This window comes from Eucyclogobius newberryi, unplaced genomic scaffold (genome assembly GCF_026437365.1).
Source record: "Eucyclogobius newberryi isolate DKJ021-1_F unplaced genomic scaffold, fEucNew1.0.hap1 SCAF_13, whole genome shotgun sequence".
Taxonomy (NCBI): Eukaryota; Metazoa; Chordata; class Actinopteri; order Gobiiformes; family Gobiidae; genus Eucyclogobius; species Eucyclogobius newberryi.
This window is the reverse complement of record NW_027315757.1, coordinates 17,350,142-17,368,346: the sequence shown is the minus strand read 5'-3', so window position 1 is coordinate 17,368,346 and position 18,205 is coordinate 17,350,142. Positions and strand designations below refer to the sequence as shown.

The 18,205-nt window shown below is 42.6% G+C and overlaps 1 protein-coding gene across 2 annotated transcripts; it reads right to left on the bottom strand.

Annotated features, from left to right (window-relative positions):
- Nucleotides 1-2,085: 2,085 nt before the first annotated feature.
- Nucleotides 2,086-7,070, bottom strand: hsd17b1 (hydroxysteroid (17-beta) dehydrogenase 1). Of its 2 annotated transcripts, none has more exons than XM_072442142.1 (6): nucleotides 6,982-7,070; nucleotides 5,593-5,748; nucleotides 4,750-4,929; nucleotides 3,962-4,055; nucleotides 2,674-2,857; nucleotides 2,086-2,340 (listed from the first exon to the last, which is right to left on the bottom strand). In XM_072442142.1, exons 2-6 carry the CDS (start codon nucleotides 5,735-5,737, stop codon nucleotides 2,164-2,166), a joined length of 780 nt encoding a protein of 259 aa, XP_072298243.1. In that variant the 5' UTR covers nucleotides 5,738-5,748; nucleotides 6,982-7,070; the 3' UTR covers nucleotides 2,086-2,163. The 2 variants fall into 2 exon arrangements, with proteins under 2 accessions (XP_072298243.1, XP_072298242.1); XM_072442141.1 differs by having other exon boundaries at nucleotides 6,977-7,062.
- Nucleotides 7,071-18,205: the final 11,135 nt, after the last annotated feature.

The following is an 18,205-nucleotide window of genomic DNA, read 5'->3' as shown; positions in this document are numbered from 1 at the left end:
GAATGTAACACAAGTAACAGAGTGAATGTAACACATGTAACAGAGTGAATGTAACACATGTAACAGAGTGAATGTAACACAAGTAACAGAGTGAATGTAACACATGTAACAGAGTGAATGTAACACACGTAACAGAGTGAATGTAACACATGTAACAGAGTGAATGTAACACATGTAACAGAGTAAATGTAGCAGAGTGAATGTAACACATGTAACAGGGTGAATGTAACACAAGTAACAGAGTGAATGTAACACATGTAACAGAGTGAATGTAACAGAGTGAATGTAACACATGTAACAGAGTGAATGTAACACATGTAACAGAGTGAATGTAACACATGTAACAGAGTGAATGTAACACAAGTAACAGAGTGAATGTAACACATGTAACAGAGTGAATGTAACACATGTAACAGAGTGAATGTAACACATGTAACAGAGTGAATGCAACACAAGTAACAGAGTGAATGTAACAGAGTGAATGTAACACAAGTAACAGAGTGAATGTAACACATGTAGCAGAGTGAATGTAACACAAGTAACAGAGTGAATGTAACACATGTAGCAGAGTGAATGTAACACAAGTAACAGAGTGAATGTAACACATGTAACAGAGTGAATGTAACACATGTAACAGAGTGAATGTAACACATGTAACAGAGTGAATGTAACACATGTAACAGAGTGAATGTAACACAAGTAACAGAGTGAATGTAACACATGTAACAGAGTGAATGTAACACATGTAACAGAGTGAATGTAACACATGTAACAGAGTGAATGCAACACAAGTAACAGAGTGAATGTAACAGAGTGAATGTAACACAAGTAACAGAGTGAATGTAACACATGTAGCAGAGTGAATGTAACACAAGTAACAGAGTGAATGTAACACATGTAGCAGAGTGAATGTAACACAAGTAACAGTGTGAATGTAACACATGTAACAGAGTGAATGTAACACATGTAACAGAGTGAATGTAACACAAGTAACAGAGTGAATGTAACACATATAGCAGAGTGAATGTAACACATGTAACAGTGAATGTAACACATGTAACAGAGTGAATGTAACACATGTAACAGAGTGAATGTAACACATGTAGCAGAGTGAATGTAACACAAGTAACAGAGTGAATGTAACACATGTAACAGAGTGAATGTAACACATGTAGCAGAGTGAATGTAACACATGTAGCAGAGTGAATGTAGCACATGTAACAGTGAATGTAACACATGTAACAGAGTGAATGTAACACATGTAACAGAGTGAATGTAACACATGTAACAGAGTGAATGTAACACATGTAACAGAGTAAATGTAGCAGAGTGAATGTAACACATGTAACAGAGCTAATGTAACACATGTAACAGAGTAAATGTTACTGAGTAAATGTAAATGTTACTGAGCAAATGTAAATGTTACTGAGTAAATGTAACACATGCAACAGAGTGAATGTATAAATGTAACTGAGTAAATGTAACTGAGTAAATGTTACTGAGTAAATGTAACACATGCAACAGAGTGAATTTATAAATGTAACTGAGTAAATGTAACTGAGTAAATGTTACTGAGTAAATGTAACACATGCAACAGAGTGAATTTATAAATGTAACTGAGTAAATGTAACTGAGTAAATGTAACACATGCAACAGAGTGAATGTATCCGAGTGAATGGACATCTAGTATAGTTTTCCAGTTGCATGGATATATGAGAGTACAAGTCTACACATGCAGTAGGTCTACACGCAGTAGGTCTACATGCAGTAGGTCTACATGCAGTAGGTATACGCGCAGTAGGTCTACACGCAGTAGGTCTACATGCAGTAGGTCTACATGCAGTAGGTATACGCGCAGTAGGTCTACACGCAGTAGGTCTACATGCAGTAGGTCTACACACAGTAGGTCTACGCGCAGTAGGTCTACATGCAGTAGGTCTACACGCAGTAGGTCTACGCGCAGTAGGTCTACACGCAGTAGGTCTACACGCAGTAGGTCTATGCGCAGTAGGTCTACATGCAGTAGGTCTACACGCAGTAGGTCTACACGCAGTAGGTCTATGCGCAGTAGGTCTACATGCAGTAGGTCTACACGCAGTAGGTCTACACGCAGTAGGTCTATGCGCAGTAGGTCTACATGCAGTAGGTCTACATGCAGTAGGTCTACACACAGGCTTGGTGATTCTCCTCTTGGACTTGTGGGAAGGTGAGTTTGCCCATTTCTCTGATGTACTCCAGTCCATCTGGTTGTGTAGTTTTCAGTTTGACCAGAGGCTGCGCCATTCCACTGGTGTAGTACCTGAAGGCGGGCTCAGGAGACTGAATTGCATCCAGAAACACCTGAGACAATACATTTCAACTGTAATCAACCGTGCACTGCAAATACTAATTAAATTACTTGAATTCAGAATTCACTTGAATTTTGTAATTTTTGTTCGTGACAAATGGCAATAGGCTCAACAACAATTTTAATATTAACGTTTTGCTTTGTGTATTAAATCTACAGTAAATCATCAGCTCAACAGCCCAATCAATGAAACCAACATTCAATTTGGTGAGGATTTGCGTAAGTCTAAAGAAATATATACTTATAATTCCTATTCAGTCCATTTTAAGATGAGTCGTTGGCGTTTAAAGACCCGGCGTGGTCACGTGATTCGCCGCTGCACGCACCTTGACAATGTCCTCCGTGTCCTGGGCGGCGTTCTGGAAAACCGTCCCGCAGTGCGTCAGGAAGCTCCTGTAGAGGCGCCATGTGAGCGGGTCCAGCGCGTCCAACGAGGAGTCGCTCGGTTCGGTTTTCTGCAGATTCACCTGGAAGTCTGTGTTCACCGGGCCACACTCGATCAGGCTCACACTGGAACACAGAAGAAGATTATCAACGTTGCCTAGGTTACAGCATCTGTGATAGTTACATCTGGGCGAGTTTGTGGGTGAACAGTTCATCACTAAGACACTGCCTAATTTATGTAAAAGGCAACATGTTACAGCCAGTAATGGAAAGTAACTAACGTGACCCAAACAGGACCAAATGTAACCAAACGTGACCAAAATGTGACCAAAATGTGACCATGTGACTAAATGTAACCAAAATTTGACCGAAATGAGACCAAATGTGACTAAACGTGACCCAAACATGATCAAATGTGACCAAACATGACCAAAATGTGAACAAAATGTGACCAAATGTGACCAAATGTGACAAAACATGACCAAAACGTGAACAAAATGTGACCAAATTTGACAAAACGTGACCAAATGTGACAAAACATGACCAAAATGTGACCAAATATGACCAAACATGACCAACACGTGACCGAAACGTGACTGAAACGTAACTAAATACATGTACCTACAATACATATTCAGAATACTAATTTGAGTACAGTTACTCTTTCATTTGGCTGCATTCAGTACACAGTTACTATCCTAAAAACAAAGGAACACATTGCAGTACTGGATCATGTAATTTAGGCTTCAAACTTAACAGTGTCAGTGAGAAAAAGTACTCTGATGCCGTTACAATGTACATTTGAAGCATGTATTCAGAATTGTGTAATTAAATATAGTTTCAAAGTATTTTTCCCAACACTGGCTCGACTGGTGTTTTTTCTTTCATCGTGATCACACTCAAAGTTGTACTGTATTTCAATTGATTCATGAATGCTCGATTAATCCTTCTAATTTCAAGGCTCCAAAAAATATTTATATTTCCGCCTAAAACGTATGCACTTAATTATGCGAGTATTAAAAAAATACAGTCTGTGTGCCATTTTTCAACAATAAATATAAACTTGTGCGCTATTCTAAAATGTTAACATGAAGTCAATGGACCTGTTTCTATTCCTCAGCTGTATATTAGATTAATATCTCAGTTTGCGAAGAATTAAAATCCCAAAAACTGATCTGCGTATGTTATATTTGAATAGTGAATATCCCCAAAAGACTGAGTTTGTCTTACTGTATGTTGAAGCGCTGCAGGAGGATGGCCAGACTCTCGCACGCTCCTTCAATGGCAAACTTACTGGCGCAGTACACCTCGCTGAAGGGGAGTCCTGCCAATAGAGTTTCACAATCAATGGTCCAGCTTTAATGAGTACCAGAAAGATGAAGACCGACGCGCCCAGATTGATGCGTTCGGGACAGGTCGGTCTAGAGCAGAGGTGTCAAACTCTAGCCCGCGGGCCAAATCCGGCCCGCCAGACGTTTTAATCCGGCCCGCCGAACATTTCAAATTTATGTTTTTAAAAAAACAAAAAAAACGTTTTATCGCTAAAACTACGCGTCCCACAATGCCGCAGGTGGCCGCCCCTCCCCCACAGGGCTCTGCTGCACTGCTGTGTGAGCTGCTCAGGGAGAAGTGCACTTTAAGCACTTTTGAGCAGAAGTTTAGTGGTGTGTCAGTTCAGGTGTACAGAGAACTACACAGACGTGGAAATGTTAGTTTAAGTTTTTTTAGATCTTGAGAAGTTTATTTTGTTTTAAAGTCAAATGTTTATCTCTGTGTAGAACTGTAGATCAACTCTGAAGTTGTGATGCACATAAACTGAAGCACAGTGTTGGTGAAATTAAACTTGAAATTAAATTTGGGGGGACAGTGGACTGATTTAAATGTGTGTCTCTCCTCTGTTTGCAGTGTAAAGAGGACACAGAGGGTTTGGGGGGACAGTGGACTGATTTAAATGTGTGTCTCTCCTCTGTTTGCAGTATTAGGAGGACACAGAGGGTTTGGGGGGACGGTGGTCTGACCGTGGAGTCCTCCGGTGCTGCCCGTGACCAGGATGTGCCCGTCTCCTCGGGACTTCATGCCCGGGAGGAAGGCCTGGAGCGTCTGCAGAGTCCCAAACAGGTTCACCTCCAGCACTCTCCTCATCACGTCAGGCGCCTGCACCTCCAGTGGGCCCATGAGACCCACGCCCGCGTTACACACTGAATGAGAACACAAAATATGAGACACAAAACATTCAATTTAATGATTTTGTTTTACTAATGTGTTTTTATTTTAAAGTGTTTGAAGTTTAAATATGATATGAAGAAGAACGTATTGGGATTGAAGCGGTTTAAAGTAGAAGACACAAAATGGCCGCCAGGAGCATGAGTGCTATTTTTATTTTAAACTGCCACTACAAAAAAAACTGAAAATAAAATAACATAATTTAAAAAGTGTAAATAATGTACTTTTCCTAAGGGCTAATAAAAATAGGAACATTGTACAATTCAGAATACATTTGTGGAAAATATTTACGTAGTTGTTATTTTCCAATAGCTACATTTAGGAGTTTTAATTCTTTATCAGCCAATAAATAATACGAAATATCATAAATATGACTTTTGTAGAGAGACATTTTACAGCTTAATTAAACGAGGAAAAAGTTGTATTTTTGATTAAATTGTATTTTAATAATTAGTTTCACAAATGTAGAAAAGTTAAAATGAATGTGTCTATTTAATCTTACTGACAAAAAAACTGAATTCTAACAGAAAAGCTTTTTAATAATGTTTGTTTTGACTTTTTTTTAACATTTGTTCATCGTCAGCAGACTTTGGACGTTACACAAGAATCACGTAGGTTGCTGGCACAGGCGTAAGTACCCAGGATGTCCACGTGCCCCACCCTGTCCCGGGCTCGCTGGATGGACGACAGGTCAGTCACGTCCATCTGCAGAATGTCCAGAGTGTCTCTGTGAAGTCCTTTCAAACTCTCCAACAGACGCTCCTTCTTCTCCAGGTTCCTCATCGTGGCATAAACTGCACAAAAAAACACGCTTTCAACATCTACCGTATATTCCGGAGTATAAGTCGCACCAGCCAAAAAAAGTGCATAGTAGAGAAGAAAAAAACATATATAAGTTGCACTGGAGTATGAAATAAGGTTGCAAGTGTGAAAATAACAAATAATATCACTTATACTCCGTACCGAGTATAGTATATATATAGTATATATATTTATACACTTATATATCTGGAGATATATAAATATATAAATATAACTATAAGCCGCACCCCGGCAAAACTATGAAATAAGGTGCGACTTATAGTCCGGAAAATACAGTAATACATTTGTGCGTAAATACATTTTTACTTTCATGTTGTGTCATGTCTGTTCAAGGGGACAAATGTATCATATTTGATCTTTTTACGTTATTTCAAGGGGACAAAAGTGCAGTAAAACAACTGGATAAACTGGTACGTCAGTTCTGAACACAGAGAATAGACTTTAAAGCACTTTAAAGCAGCCGGCCTCCTGCTGGTGCCAGAGTCAGGACTAAACATGGACCGGCCTCCTGCTGGTGCCCAGAGTCAGGACTAAACCTGGACCGTCCTCCTGCTGGTGCCAGAGTCAGGACTAAACCTGGACCGGCCTCCTGCTGGTGCCAGAGTCAGGACTAAACATGGACCGGCCTCCTGCTGGTGCCCAGAGTCAGGACTAAACATGGACCGGCCTCCTGCTGGTGCCAGAGTCAGGACTAAACATGGACCGGCCTCCTGCTGGTGCCAGAGTCAGGACTAAACATGGACCGGCCTCCTGCTGGTGCCAGAGTCAGGACTAAACATGGACCGGCCTCCTGCTGGTGCCAGAGTCAGGACTAAACATGGACCGGCCTCCTGCTGGTGCCAGAGTCAGGACTAAACATGGACCGGCCTCCTGCTGGTGCCAGAGTCAGGACTAAACATGGACCGGCCTCCTGCTGGTGCCAGAGTCAGGACTAAACATGGACCGGCCTCCTGCTGGTGCCAGAGTCAGGACTAAACATGGACCGGCCTCCTGCTGGTGCCAGAGTCAGGACTAAACATGGACCGGCCTCCTGCTGGTGCCAGAGTCAGGACTAAACATGGACCGGCCTCCTGCTGGTGCCAGAGTCAGGACTAAACATGGACCGGCCTCCTGCTGGTGCCAGAGTCAGGACTAAACATGGACCGGCCTCCTGCTGGTGCCAGAGTCAGGACTAAACATGGATCAAGATTTAAGGGTTACGATACCTTTGTAGTTTTTCCCGGGGTCAGAGGCCAGCCCGACGGCCAGAGCCAGCCCGATCCCAGAGGAGCACCCGGTGATCAGGACCACTTTCTTCTCGGCGCGTTGCATTTGGAACCGAAGGCGACAAGGACACAGGACGGAGAGGAACGGACTCTTCGAGGGTCTTTACGGAGTGGGAACGCCGTGGGATGCAAGGACGGCCCGGGAGGTCTTTATCGCGCACCTGGACTCGCGCTCCTCCCCCCCGGGCGTTCTCACGTCCTTGATCGCACCGAATCTGCCCGTATTGTTGTCATTCCCCCGGTTTATTTGCCAAAAAACGACCTTCAACGATCGCGGTTGTTTGGCAAGGCGACCACCGGAGGGCGGCAGAGGCGTGCACCGTGCGTGTGATGCAGGCCGTTTAGATGATTTGTCTTTAACTCTGAGCTGTTCAAAAGGGTCGTGTACGTGCTATTTTAACTTGTTTTAATACATTTTATATTTTTCTTCCTCATTGTTTTTCGACATTTTGTAATTGTCGACTTTCAAATCTACTGTTCTGCTTTATTTTTATTCAATTAGAGCTGCAACTAGTCATTGTTTTAGCGTTATAACGAGTTGTTTTGCGTTAAATATGGCGACTTCTGGACAGAGAATGTTCCAGAATAAAATGTGCTGTTTATGGAAATGCAAAATGGTTAATTCTTTTTTGACATAAACCTCAAAAAAAATCATAATTTGTTACAAGAAGGTTTTTTTTCCATCTTGTTTTGTTTGTTTTAGAATCTGTTTAATGCAGAAGACACAGATTATGTTTTTAAATCTTAATTTGTCTTAATTTCAATTTACTCCACATTTCCTACACTGTTGACATCGTTACATTTTACTTTTGTAGTTCATTGTTTTGGACAAATGTTCTTCAAGGCCAGAAAAACAAAACGCTGTTGTGATTTCTGCGGTAGAAAAAAAATAAAACCAGGCAAAGATTTAGAGTAATTCACTTTTATTGTAGCATGTACTTTTTTATGAAAAGTCAGCTCGTAACTGAAGACCCATGTTTAGTCCTGACTCTGGCACCAGCAGGAGGCCGGCTGCTTTAAAGTGCTTTAAAGTCTATTCTCTGTGTCCAGAACTGACGTACCAGTTTATCCAGTTGTTTTACTGCACTTTTGTCCCCTTGAAGAGATATGACACAACATGAATGTAAAAAGTGATTTACGCACAAATGTATTACTGTATTTTCCGGACTGTAAGTCGCACCTTATTTCATAGTTTTGGCCAGGGTGCGACTTATACTTATATTGAAACTTATACTTATACTCCGGAGCGACTTATGTGTGATATTATTTGTTGTTTTCACACTTACAACCGCATTTCATACTCCAGTGCGACTTATTTCATTTTTTGGCTGGTGCGACTTATACTCCGGAAAATACAGTACGTTTAATGCCACAATAATCCATAGAGACATAAAAGTTACACGGTGTACGTTCAAACAAACGTGCTTGTCTCCTTAATAATAATAATAATAGCGATTTTCCGCGTGTTTGCACTGTTTTGGCTGCTCTGTAGAACACGTCGTTCCTCATCACTCCATCTCTAACAAAACCCAATCGTGAAGCCGACAAAACATTTCTTTCCGTCCGACGCTCTGGAAATATCAAATTTAACGGGCCCCTCTTTGGAAAAACAGACCAGATAAATAAATATGATTATTGCTGGAGACATTCCCGAGGCGGTGGAGCATCTCACGCTGGTCATGTGACTTCAAGAGACCAAAGTAAATGAACTGGTGTGAGTTTTTTTGGCTTCGTTTTGGCGTCGTAGAAACTGTGCTCGGGTTTTTTCTCCAGATGACGATAAATGGAGTGTTTTGTGAGGGACTTAAAGGATTAAAATAGCGGAAAGCGGCGGTACATTATGACCGATAATGAGGTGCGTTAATCACTGTCCTCCCACAGATGTTTGTCCCAAGCCCAGACCAACTTATCATCCGAGCGCAATGAGAATGTGAAATATGTGTCGTCTAATGTAACAAAGAAAACCTTGGACTTAGACTGGGAAAAAAAGAACAAAAAGTGTTTTTTTTAAATACTGATAATAAAAGGCAGTTTTTATTAAGAATGAAAAATAAGTAGTGTTTTTTTTACCCAAAGCGAGAACGAAATGGAAACACGTGCAAAGAAATAGTTTATACTGTCGGAAAAAAAGCAAAAAGGCAATACTTAAAGATCAATGTCAGGTTTTTACGATTGTCTAATTTTGACTTGATTTACTTTGTTTATACCTGTCATATATATAAATTATAGTTTTACACCCTTCGAGCAGGTATTTGTGGAGAAAACATTGAAAAATCTGTTGAAAAATGACAGGAAGTGATGTCACACCAGGGACACTCATTCCAGTCAAAGTTTATGCAGAATTTTCACAAAGAAACAACTTTTTTGACTCTTTAAACATCAAAGTCAATTTATCTTAAAATATAATTTGTAGCAAAAGATAAATTTTTCTTGCATCATGCAACTGCATTTCAGTTCAATGAGTGGTCCGACCGGTCGTGCCGGAGGCACTTTAAAGGTATTTCCCATTTATTAATATGTCATATTCAAAATCTGTCACTTAAACGTTATAAACTGCTGAATTATTTAAAAACTTTGTTGAATTATATGTTTTGAACGTGTTTTTAGGGTAAAATGAGCCGCGTTATGAGTTATTATTTCTTCTTTATACAAACCTTTACATGTTTTGATTACGTTTTCTTCATCTTGGGTAATATTATATTTTTTTACTTTCTATTTTTGTGTTTTTGTTTGTTCATTTATTATTAGGCCCGAGCGCCACAAGCTGGCGAGAGGCCTATTAATCTCGTAAGGCCGTGCGAAGCACGGCTGCGAAAGTGCGCACGTAGTGCGCACAAAATCGAGCGCGAAGCGCTCGCCCACTTCCAAACACTCACTAACGCACTCCTCCACTCATGCACGCCCCGTGCATACTAATTAGTTGTAGGAAAATGGAACATTACCGTTGTAAACGGGCGAAGCCCGTGCAAAAGTTCGCACTAAACGAGCACTTTACATTGGGATGACGACCGCGAAGCGGTCGTCATCCCCATATAAAGCACTCATTTGCGCTAAGTAGCTCACGAATACGTTCCCCATCTCTTGCATGTTCCGTGCATATAAGCATGTAAGGCAAAAATTGAACATTATTACTGTATAGAGGGCCAAAAACACAAAGTGGGCGGAGCCCACTCAAAATTATCGAAAGTACCCGTCAGTGACCAGGGACCCACACCATGAGGTAGGAAAGCGCGAGCGCTTTCCGAAAATGTATAGTTTATGATATTTGAAAAATGGGAAACATTGTTTTCGCATCGGAATATTATTCTTTCTTTCTTTCTTTCTTCTTCTTCTTCTCGGGACCAACCCCCCTATTTTTCACCCAGTGAACATTGACGAAAAGTCACAAAAATTTGCACGCCTCTAAAAATCGTGCCTCTCTACATTCTGGCTATTTCCCTTTTCTAAAATTAAAAAAATTGGCGCGTCAGCGCCCCCAAATGTACCAAAAATGCATTGAGAGATGGGAAATGACCCAAAAAAAATCTGATCGTAGAATCATGAAATTTGGCGCAGAGGTAGATGGTGACAAGAGAAGTAAAAAATATTATTACGGCAACGCCGTCCGCCCAACCAAATGTCGGCCATATTGCTTCAAAAATGGCTAAACATGACTTCGGAGTTTTTCCAAACGTCGTACTTTTACGAACTCCTCCCAGGGCGTTGGCCCTAAAAAGCTGAAATTTGATGAAAATGCTACTGAGGAGTGGGACATCAAAAGTTATCCAAATTACATTGATACCTCTCACGGTCTCTGTGCGGCGAAGCCGCAAACTGTAGCTAGAATTTCAGAAATCTCCCATATTTAAAATTTCTGCCGTTTGCGCAGATAAAGTCCGAATTGCGTCAAATTAGAATCAGTTGTTAAACTCTTTGCCCTAAACCTACTTGAAGTGAAATAAATTCATTTGGCGCCACAGCGCCCCCTACAGATTTTATATGGAGGTTAAATGTTTAGTTTTGCGAAATTATATGAAATTTGACACACAACTCAATTTTAGCATCCCCATCAAAAAAGTCAATGACTCATGTCATAATTGTTATGGCGTTGCCGTAACGATGACCGAAACCTTTCATGTTATTCCAATGGGGAAATCGCCAGAACATGTTTACACTTTAGACTTTCACAAACTCCTCCCAGGGCGTCAGCCCTATTAACCTGAAATTTGGTGAGACTCATCTTCAAGACCATCAAAAGTTATCCACATTTTCATTCAAAGAGTCACGGTGTCTGTGCGGCAAAGCCGCACATTTTGCCAAGAATTCAAAATAAAATTGCTTTTTGATGGTAAAACAAAGGGGAGAAGATGTGACAGCGTCACAGATTCAGCAGTAGGCGTAATAAAAGGACAATTGGGGCGCGTTAGCGCCCCCTCCTCTTGCGGCGTGGCGGCGGTGTGGCGGCGGCGTGGCGGCGGCGTGGCGAGGGCCGATCATTGCCGCTTGCGGCTATATTTATTATTATTATTATTATTTAAAAATGCATAAAAAATGTTTTTTTTAAATAAAAGCGAAAAAATATATAATAATAATACAAAATATAGCCGCAAGCGGCAATGATCGGCCCTCGCCACGCCGCCGCCACGCCGCAAGAGGAGGGGGCGCTAACGCGCCCCAATTGTCCTTTTATTACATCTACTGCTGAATCTGTGACGCTGTCACATCTTCTCCCCTTTGTTTTACCATCAAAAAGCAATTTTATTTTGAATTCTTGGCAAAATGTGCGGCTTTGCCGCACAGACACCGTGACTCTTTGAATAAAAATGTGGATTTGATGGTCCACCACTGAAGATGAGTCTCACCAAATTTCAGGTTAATATGTCTAACGCCCTGGGAGGAGTTTGTGAAAGTATAAAGTGTAAACATGTTCTGGCGATTTCCCCATTGGAATAACATGGAAGGTTTCGGTCATCGTTACGGCAACGCCATAACAATATGACATGGGTCTCATTGACTTTTTTGATGGGGATTCTAAAATTGAGTTGTGTGTCAAATTTCATATAATTTCGCAAAACTAAACATTTAACCTCCATATAAAATCTGTAGGGGGCGCTGTGGCTCCAAATTAATTTATTTCACTTCAAGTAGTTTTAGGGCAAAGAGTTTAACAACTGATTCTAATTTGACACAATTCGGACTTTATCTGCGCAAACGGCAGAAATGTAAAATTTGGGAGATTTCTGAAATTCTTGCTACAGTTTGCGGCTTCGCCGCACAGAGACCGTGGCAGGAGACTTAGGTCTTTTGGAGTGACAGGGCCACTCCTGAAGACCTTCTATGACTCTGTGGTGGCATCAGCTCCTGTAGGTGTGGCCTGCTGGAGCAGCAGCATCACAGAGAGGGAGAGGAGGAAGCTGGACAGAGTCATCAAGAAGTCCAGCTCCGTCCTGGGCTGTGCTCTGGACTCGGTGCAGGAGGTGGGGGACAGGAGGGTCCTGGCTAAACTCACATCTATGCTGGACCATGAGTGTCGCCCCCTGCAGGACACTCTGTCCGCTCTGGAGAGCAGCTTCAGTGAGAGACTGATCCACCCTCGCTGTGGGAGGGAGACGTTTCACAGGTCTATTCCTTCCTGCTGCTGTCAGACTTTATAACAAACACTGTTAGTCCTGAACACTCGCAATACTGACTTAACCTAATACTGAAGTGCAATTCCGTCATATGCACATATGGAGGAGATCTTCTACTGAAAGTGTTTTTCAGACTTCCTATAAGTGATCTGTTCTTCTGGATCTACCTCTGTATCTTCCTGCGTTGCACCAATGAAATTTCCCCATGTGGGACAATAAAGGAATATCTTATCTTATCTTAAACCGCACTCCCTTTTCGAGCCGGCTGAAACCGCTTTGTTTATCAATTGTTTACTGATTAATGGACGATGCACAAGCGCGAATAAACGACACTGAAGTTTTGATTGATCGTACAAAGCCGAATGATGCAGGTTCAAACTCTTTTACTGCTGGAACTTGAACCAAAGCTGCCAATTACCGACTTGTGTAACCATGACAACTGCTCCTCCTCTGTGACCTCTGACCTTTGCACTTCCTGGTTCACACGGCGAGTCGGGCAATTACATCAGGAAGTGGTGGACAGTACAAGACAAACTTCACTTTCTCTCTCGGCACAAGGAGAAGCCACAAAGGCAGAAAGCCACAGACGACTTTATAAATAATAACGTACAAATATCGGAGGGAAAAATCTAGAAAATCTACGGAAAAAACAGTCTGATATTTGATTGAAGTGACGTGTTTACTTTCCCCCGGCCGTCAAAAAGAGTTAATCTCATCTGCTGCAAGCACAAAATCGTTCCGTTCTCGGTGTGCAGATGTTAAAACCCGTTTGCTGAGCCGTTATGTCATAAAAAGATAATAATAATAAAGTAGATAAAAGTGGATTTTATCAATTTCAAGAGTAACAAACGGGAAATACCTTAAACTGTTTTCTAATTTCACATAAACACAGTGTAATTCATTTGTCCTGATGTGTGACATGTTTTAAAGGTCATACTAAACCGATTTTTTATTTTATATTCGAGCCAGTGACTTTTTAAAAATGTTCTTTCATTCAAAAAAAAAAAAGGCAACGTTTCATAATATTAGTACATTTAAAGTATTATGTGGTATTCAGGGTACATTGTGTAAAACCTGGTGATTTCATGCTGTGAAGTCATAATGTACAGATTATACTGCAGTAAGGCATTAAAGGGGACGTACAGCGTAATGATAAATCAACTTAAATTGGATTTTAACCTCATTAAAATGTATTTCCTCATAATTTGTTCACTCAAATTAGTATTTTGTTTGATTCCTGAATGTTTGAGTTTATTGTGTCCTGCAACCAAGGCTCGGGAAAATTTTCTGAAAATTCCTGTTTTCACCTACCCCCTAGCCCCGCCCACTCACCTGTATTTAGTTATGATTTATTTTGATTTTTTTCCAATTTTATTTTAATGACAACAAAAATGAACATAACAATACGGTTGATTTTGTTTTGTGATCGTATTGTTATGTTCATTTTTGAAAACAAAATCAAATATACCCCACCTTCACCACATATTTATTCACAAAAAACTACAAAAATTAAAAAAATATATTAAAAAAGTAAATAACATTGATACTGTACCCGGTGCATTTGGGGGGATTATCGCTGCTGTGCCCGGTGCATTTGGGGGATTATCGCTGCTGTGCCCGGTGCATTTGGGGGATTATCGCTGTTGTGCCCGGTGCATTTGGGGGATTATCGCTCCTGTGCCCGGTGCATTTGGGGGATTATCGCTGTTGTGCCCGGTGCATTTGGGGGATTATCGCTCCTGTGCCCGGTGCATTTGGACGCGTTCACAGAGCTCTGCATTAGCTCAATGTAAAAGAAACGTGGAAATGTTGAAATGTTGAAAGTGTACGCTTTGTTATCATTATTTTTTGAGGAGTTTCTTCAAGTGTAGACCAGTTGCCTCATCATTTAGTTCAAGTTTAAGATCAAAATTGGGACTAAATCAGGAATAAACTCCAAACCAAGTCCACATTGGGATTAAAATGGGCTCAAATCAGAAATAAATAAAGTATAAACCCTTTAGTCCAGATATAGTCTCGGCCTAATAAATGATTATATTTGTTAGTAATGTTTTGTATGTTTTGATTCTGCCTCTTGGTCGTGGACTGTTTCGTTTGTTTGTAATGTCTACCGTATTTTCTGGACTATAAACCGCACTTTTTTCATAGTTTTGGCCGGGGTGCGACTTATACTTATATTTATACTTATGTACTTATACTCCGGAGCGACTTATATGTGATATTATTTGTTATTTTCACACTTGCATCCGCATTTCATACTCCAGTGTGACTTATATATGTTTTTTTCTTCTCTATTATGCTTTTTTTGGCTGGTGCGACTTATACTCCGGAAAAATACGGTAATAGTTGATAAAGTTGACCAAAAACACACATTAAATGAAGTATTTTTGATCCTTTATCAGCAACGTCAATATCTTGGACTAAGCACATTGGTTCATTGGAGGGCAGCTTGTGCGCACATGCCTTCGTCCTCCGGGGGCAGCGTTAACACGTGCGCGGTAATTAAATCAAAGAGTAAACAGGGCGAGATAATTAGCATTTCGCGCTAACCGGCTTTTGTCTGAGATAAGTAATCGATATACAATCCTCTGCCCTGCCGTTTTGATTGATTTGCCACCGGCCTGTGGCATAGGAACCGGCGCTGCTGGTGGGGGGGTGGTGCTGGTGGGGGGGTGGTACTGGGGGGGTGATGGTGGTGGTGGGTCAGCAGAGAAGTTGTTGCTTGGTTTTAATGTTCCGCGTTATGGCATTAAAACTTCTCTTTCATTGCATCACAGGCGTTTTTATTTCTGTATACCTTGAAAAACATAATTTCTCATTCTTAGAGGGGGTCATCTTTCCACAGATCTGACCTGTAACGTGGCTTGGGAGAGGGGTCACCTTTCTACAGATCTGACCTGTAACATGGCTTGGTAGAGGGGGTCACATTTCTACAGATCTGACCTGTAACATGGCTTGGTAGAGGGGGTCACCTTTTCACAGATCTGACCTGTAACATGGCTTGGTAGAGGGGGTCACCTTTCTACAGATCTGACCTGTAACATGGCTTGGTAGAGGGGGTCACCTTTTCACAGATCTGACGTGTAACCCGGCTTGGTAGAGGGGGTCACCTTTCCACAGATCTGACCTGTAACATGGCTTGGTAGAGGGGTCACCTTTTCACAGATCTGACCTGTAACATGGCTTGGTAGAGGGGTCACCTTTCTACAGATCTGACCTGTAACATGGCTTGGTAGAGGGGGTCACCTTTCCACAGATCTGACGTGTAACATGGCTTGGTAGAGGGGGTCACCTTTCCACAGATCTGACCTGTAACATGGCTTGGTAGAGGGGTCACCTTTTCACAGATCTGACCTGTAACATGGCTTGGTAGAGGGGTCACCTTTCTATAGATCTGACCTGTAACATGGCTTGGTAGAGGGGTCACCTTTCCACAGATCTGACCTGTAACATGGCCTGGTAGAGGGGGTCACCTTTTCACAGATCTGACCTGTAACATGGCTTGGTAGAGGGGTCACCTTTCCACAGATCTGACCTGTAACATGGCTTGGTAGAGGGGGTCACCTTTTCACAGATCTCACCTGTAACATGGCTTGGTAGAGGGGGTCACCTTTCCACAGATCTGACGTGTAACATGGCTTGGTAGAGGGGGTCACCTTTTCACAGATCTGACCTGTAACATGGCTTGGTAGAGGGGGTCACCTTTCCACAGATCTGACGTGTAACATGGCTTGGTAGAGGGGTCACCTTTTCACAGATCTCACCTGTAACATGGCTTGGTAGAGGGGTCACCTTTCTACAGATCTGACCTGTAACATGGCTTGGTAGAGGGGGTCACCTTTTCACAGATCTGACCTGTAACATGGCTTGGTAGAGGGGTCACCTTTCCACAGATCTGACCTGTAACATGGCTTGGTAGAGGGGTCACCTTTCCACAGATCTGACGTGTAACATGGCTTGGTAGAGGGGGTCACCTTTTCACAGATCTGACCTGTAACATGGCTTGGTAGAGGGGATCACCTTTTCACAGATCTCACCTGTAACATGGCTTGGTAGAGGGGTCACCTTTCCACAGATCTGACCTGTAACATGGCTTGGTAGAGGGGGTCACCTTTTCACAGATCTCACCTGTAACATGGCTTGGTAGAGGGGGCTGAAGACACATTTCTACCTTTGACGTCACAAACAAAGTGTGTTGGAGAGGCTCAGTAAACAGGATCAACAAAACAAAATCCAACCCCGGGTTTATTTGGGAAAGGAGCCCCCAGGACCCTCTTGCTGTGAGGCGAGAATGGCAGGAGCCCCCCGGACCCTCTTGCTGTGAGGCTGTTAGGCTGTGTCCTTCAGTTTGCCTCGATGCGGTCCATGTTTGGTGAGTTCTTTTGGGGTGAAAAGTGCACGTGTTGTTGCCTGGTATTGTCCGGTTAAACAGCGGAAACACAATGCAGCCTCCAGCTCGTGTGCGGGACGCTCCGAGAGGACAGAAAGAGCTTTTGTTTCAGCCGTTCCCAGGGCAGGAGAATAAATAGCATGTGCTTAACCAATGCTATGTGCCATCGCAAACATGTTACAGCGGTTACCACGGCGCTGCTGCTTCTGGAAACGCTCAGTCACTTTGGGCTCACTGCATTTTTAGCTCTGGTTCAGGCCTCCAGTTTAGACCAAGATGAATCCTGGTTTAGACCTGGTTCAGTCCTGGTTCAGTCCTGGTTCAGTCCTGGTTTAGTTCTGGTTTAGTCCTGGTTTAGTCCTGGTTTAGTCCTGGTTTAGTCCTGGTTTAGTCCTGGTTTTGACCTGGTTTTGACCTGGTTTAGTTCTGGTTTAGACCTGGTTTAGACCTGGTTTAGACCTGGTTTAGTCCTGGTTTAGTCCTGGTTTAGACCTGGTTTAGACATATTTTAGTCCTGGTTTAGACCTGTTTAGTCCTGGTTTTAGTCCGGTGAAGACTCACTTTAGATTTGTTTCACTTTCAGTCCCAGCGTTGAGACAAGTATTCCTGGATTTTGTCTTTATTTAATGCTATTTCAAACCACGACTCCTTTAAAGTGTGTTCTTCTAGCTTTTCTCGCGACCTCAAACACATCTCTCTGTCTATGAACTCTAAACATCCGTCTGAACCGAAACAGGAAACAATTTCTCAATCATTCTTATTGTTTACCCCTATGTTGGTGTTTTGGAAGTGGGCCCTCGATCCCTCCTCGCTCCCTCGCTTCTCACTCACTCGCTCCCTCGCTCCCACCCACCCTCGATCCCTCCTCGCTCCCTCACTCCTTGCTCCCTCCTCGCTCACTCCCTCGCTCCCTTGCTCCTTGCTCCCTTGCTCCCTCGCTCCCTCCTCGCTCGCTTCCTCGCTCCCTCCATGCCCCCTTGCTCCCTCCCTCTCTCCCTCCTCGCTCCCTCGCCCCCTCGCTCCCATGCCCCCTCACCTCCTCGCTCCCTCGATCACCCCTCGCTCCCTCGCCCCCTCCCTCGCCCCCTCACCACCTCGCCCCCTCACTCCCTCCCTCTCTCACTCGCTCCCTCCTCGCTCCCTCGCTCCTCGCTCCTCGCTCACT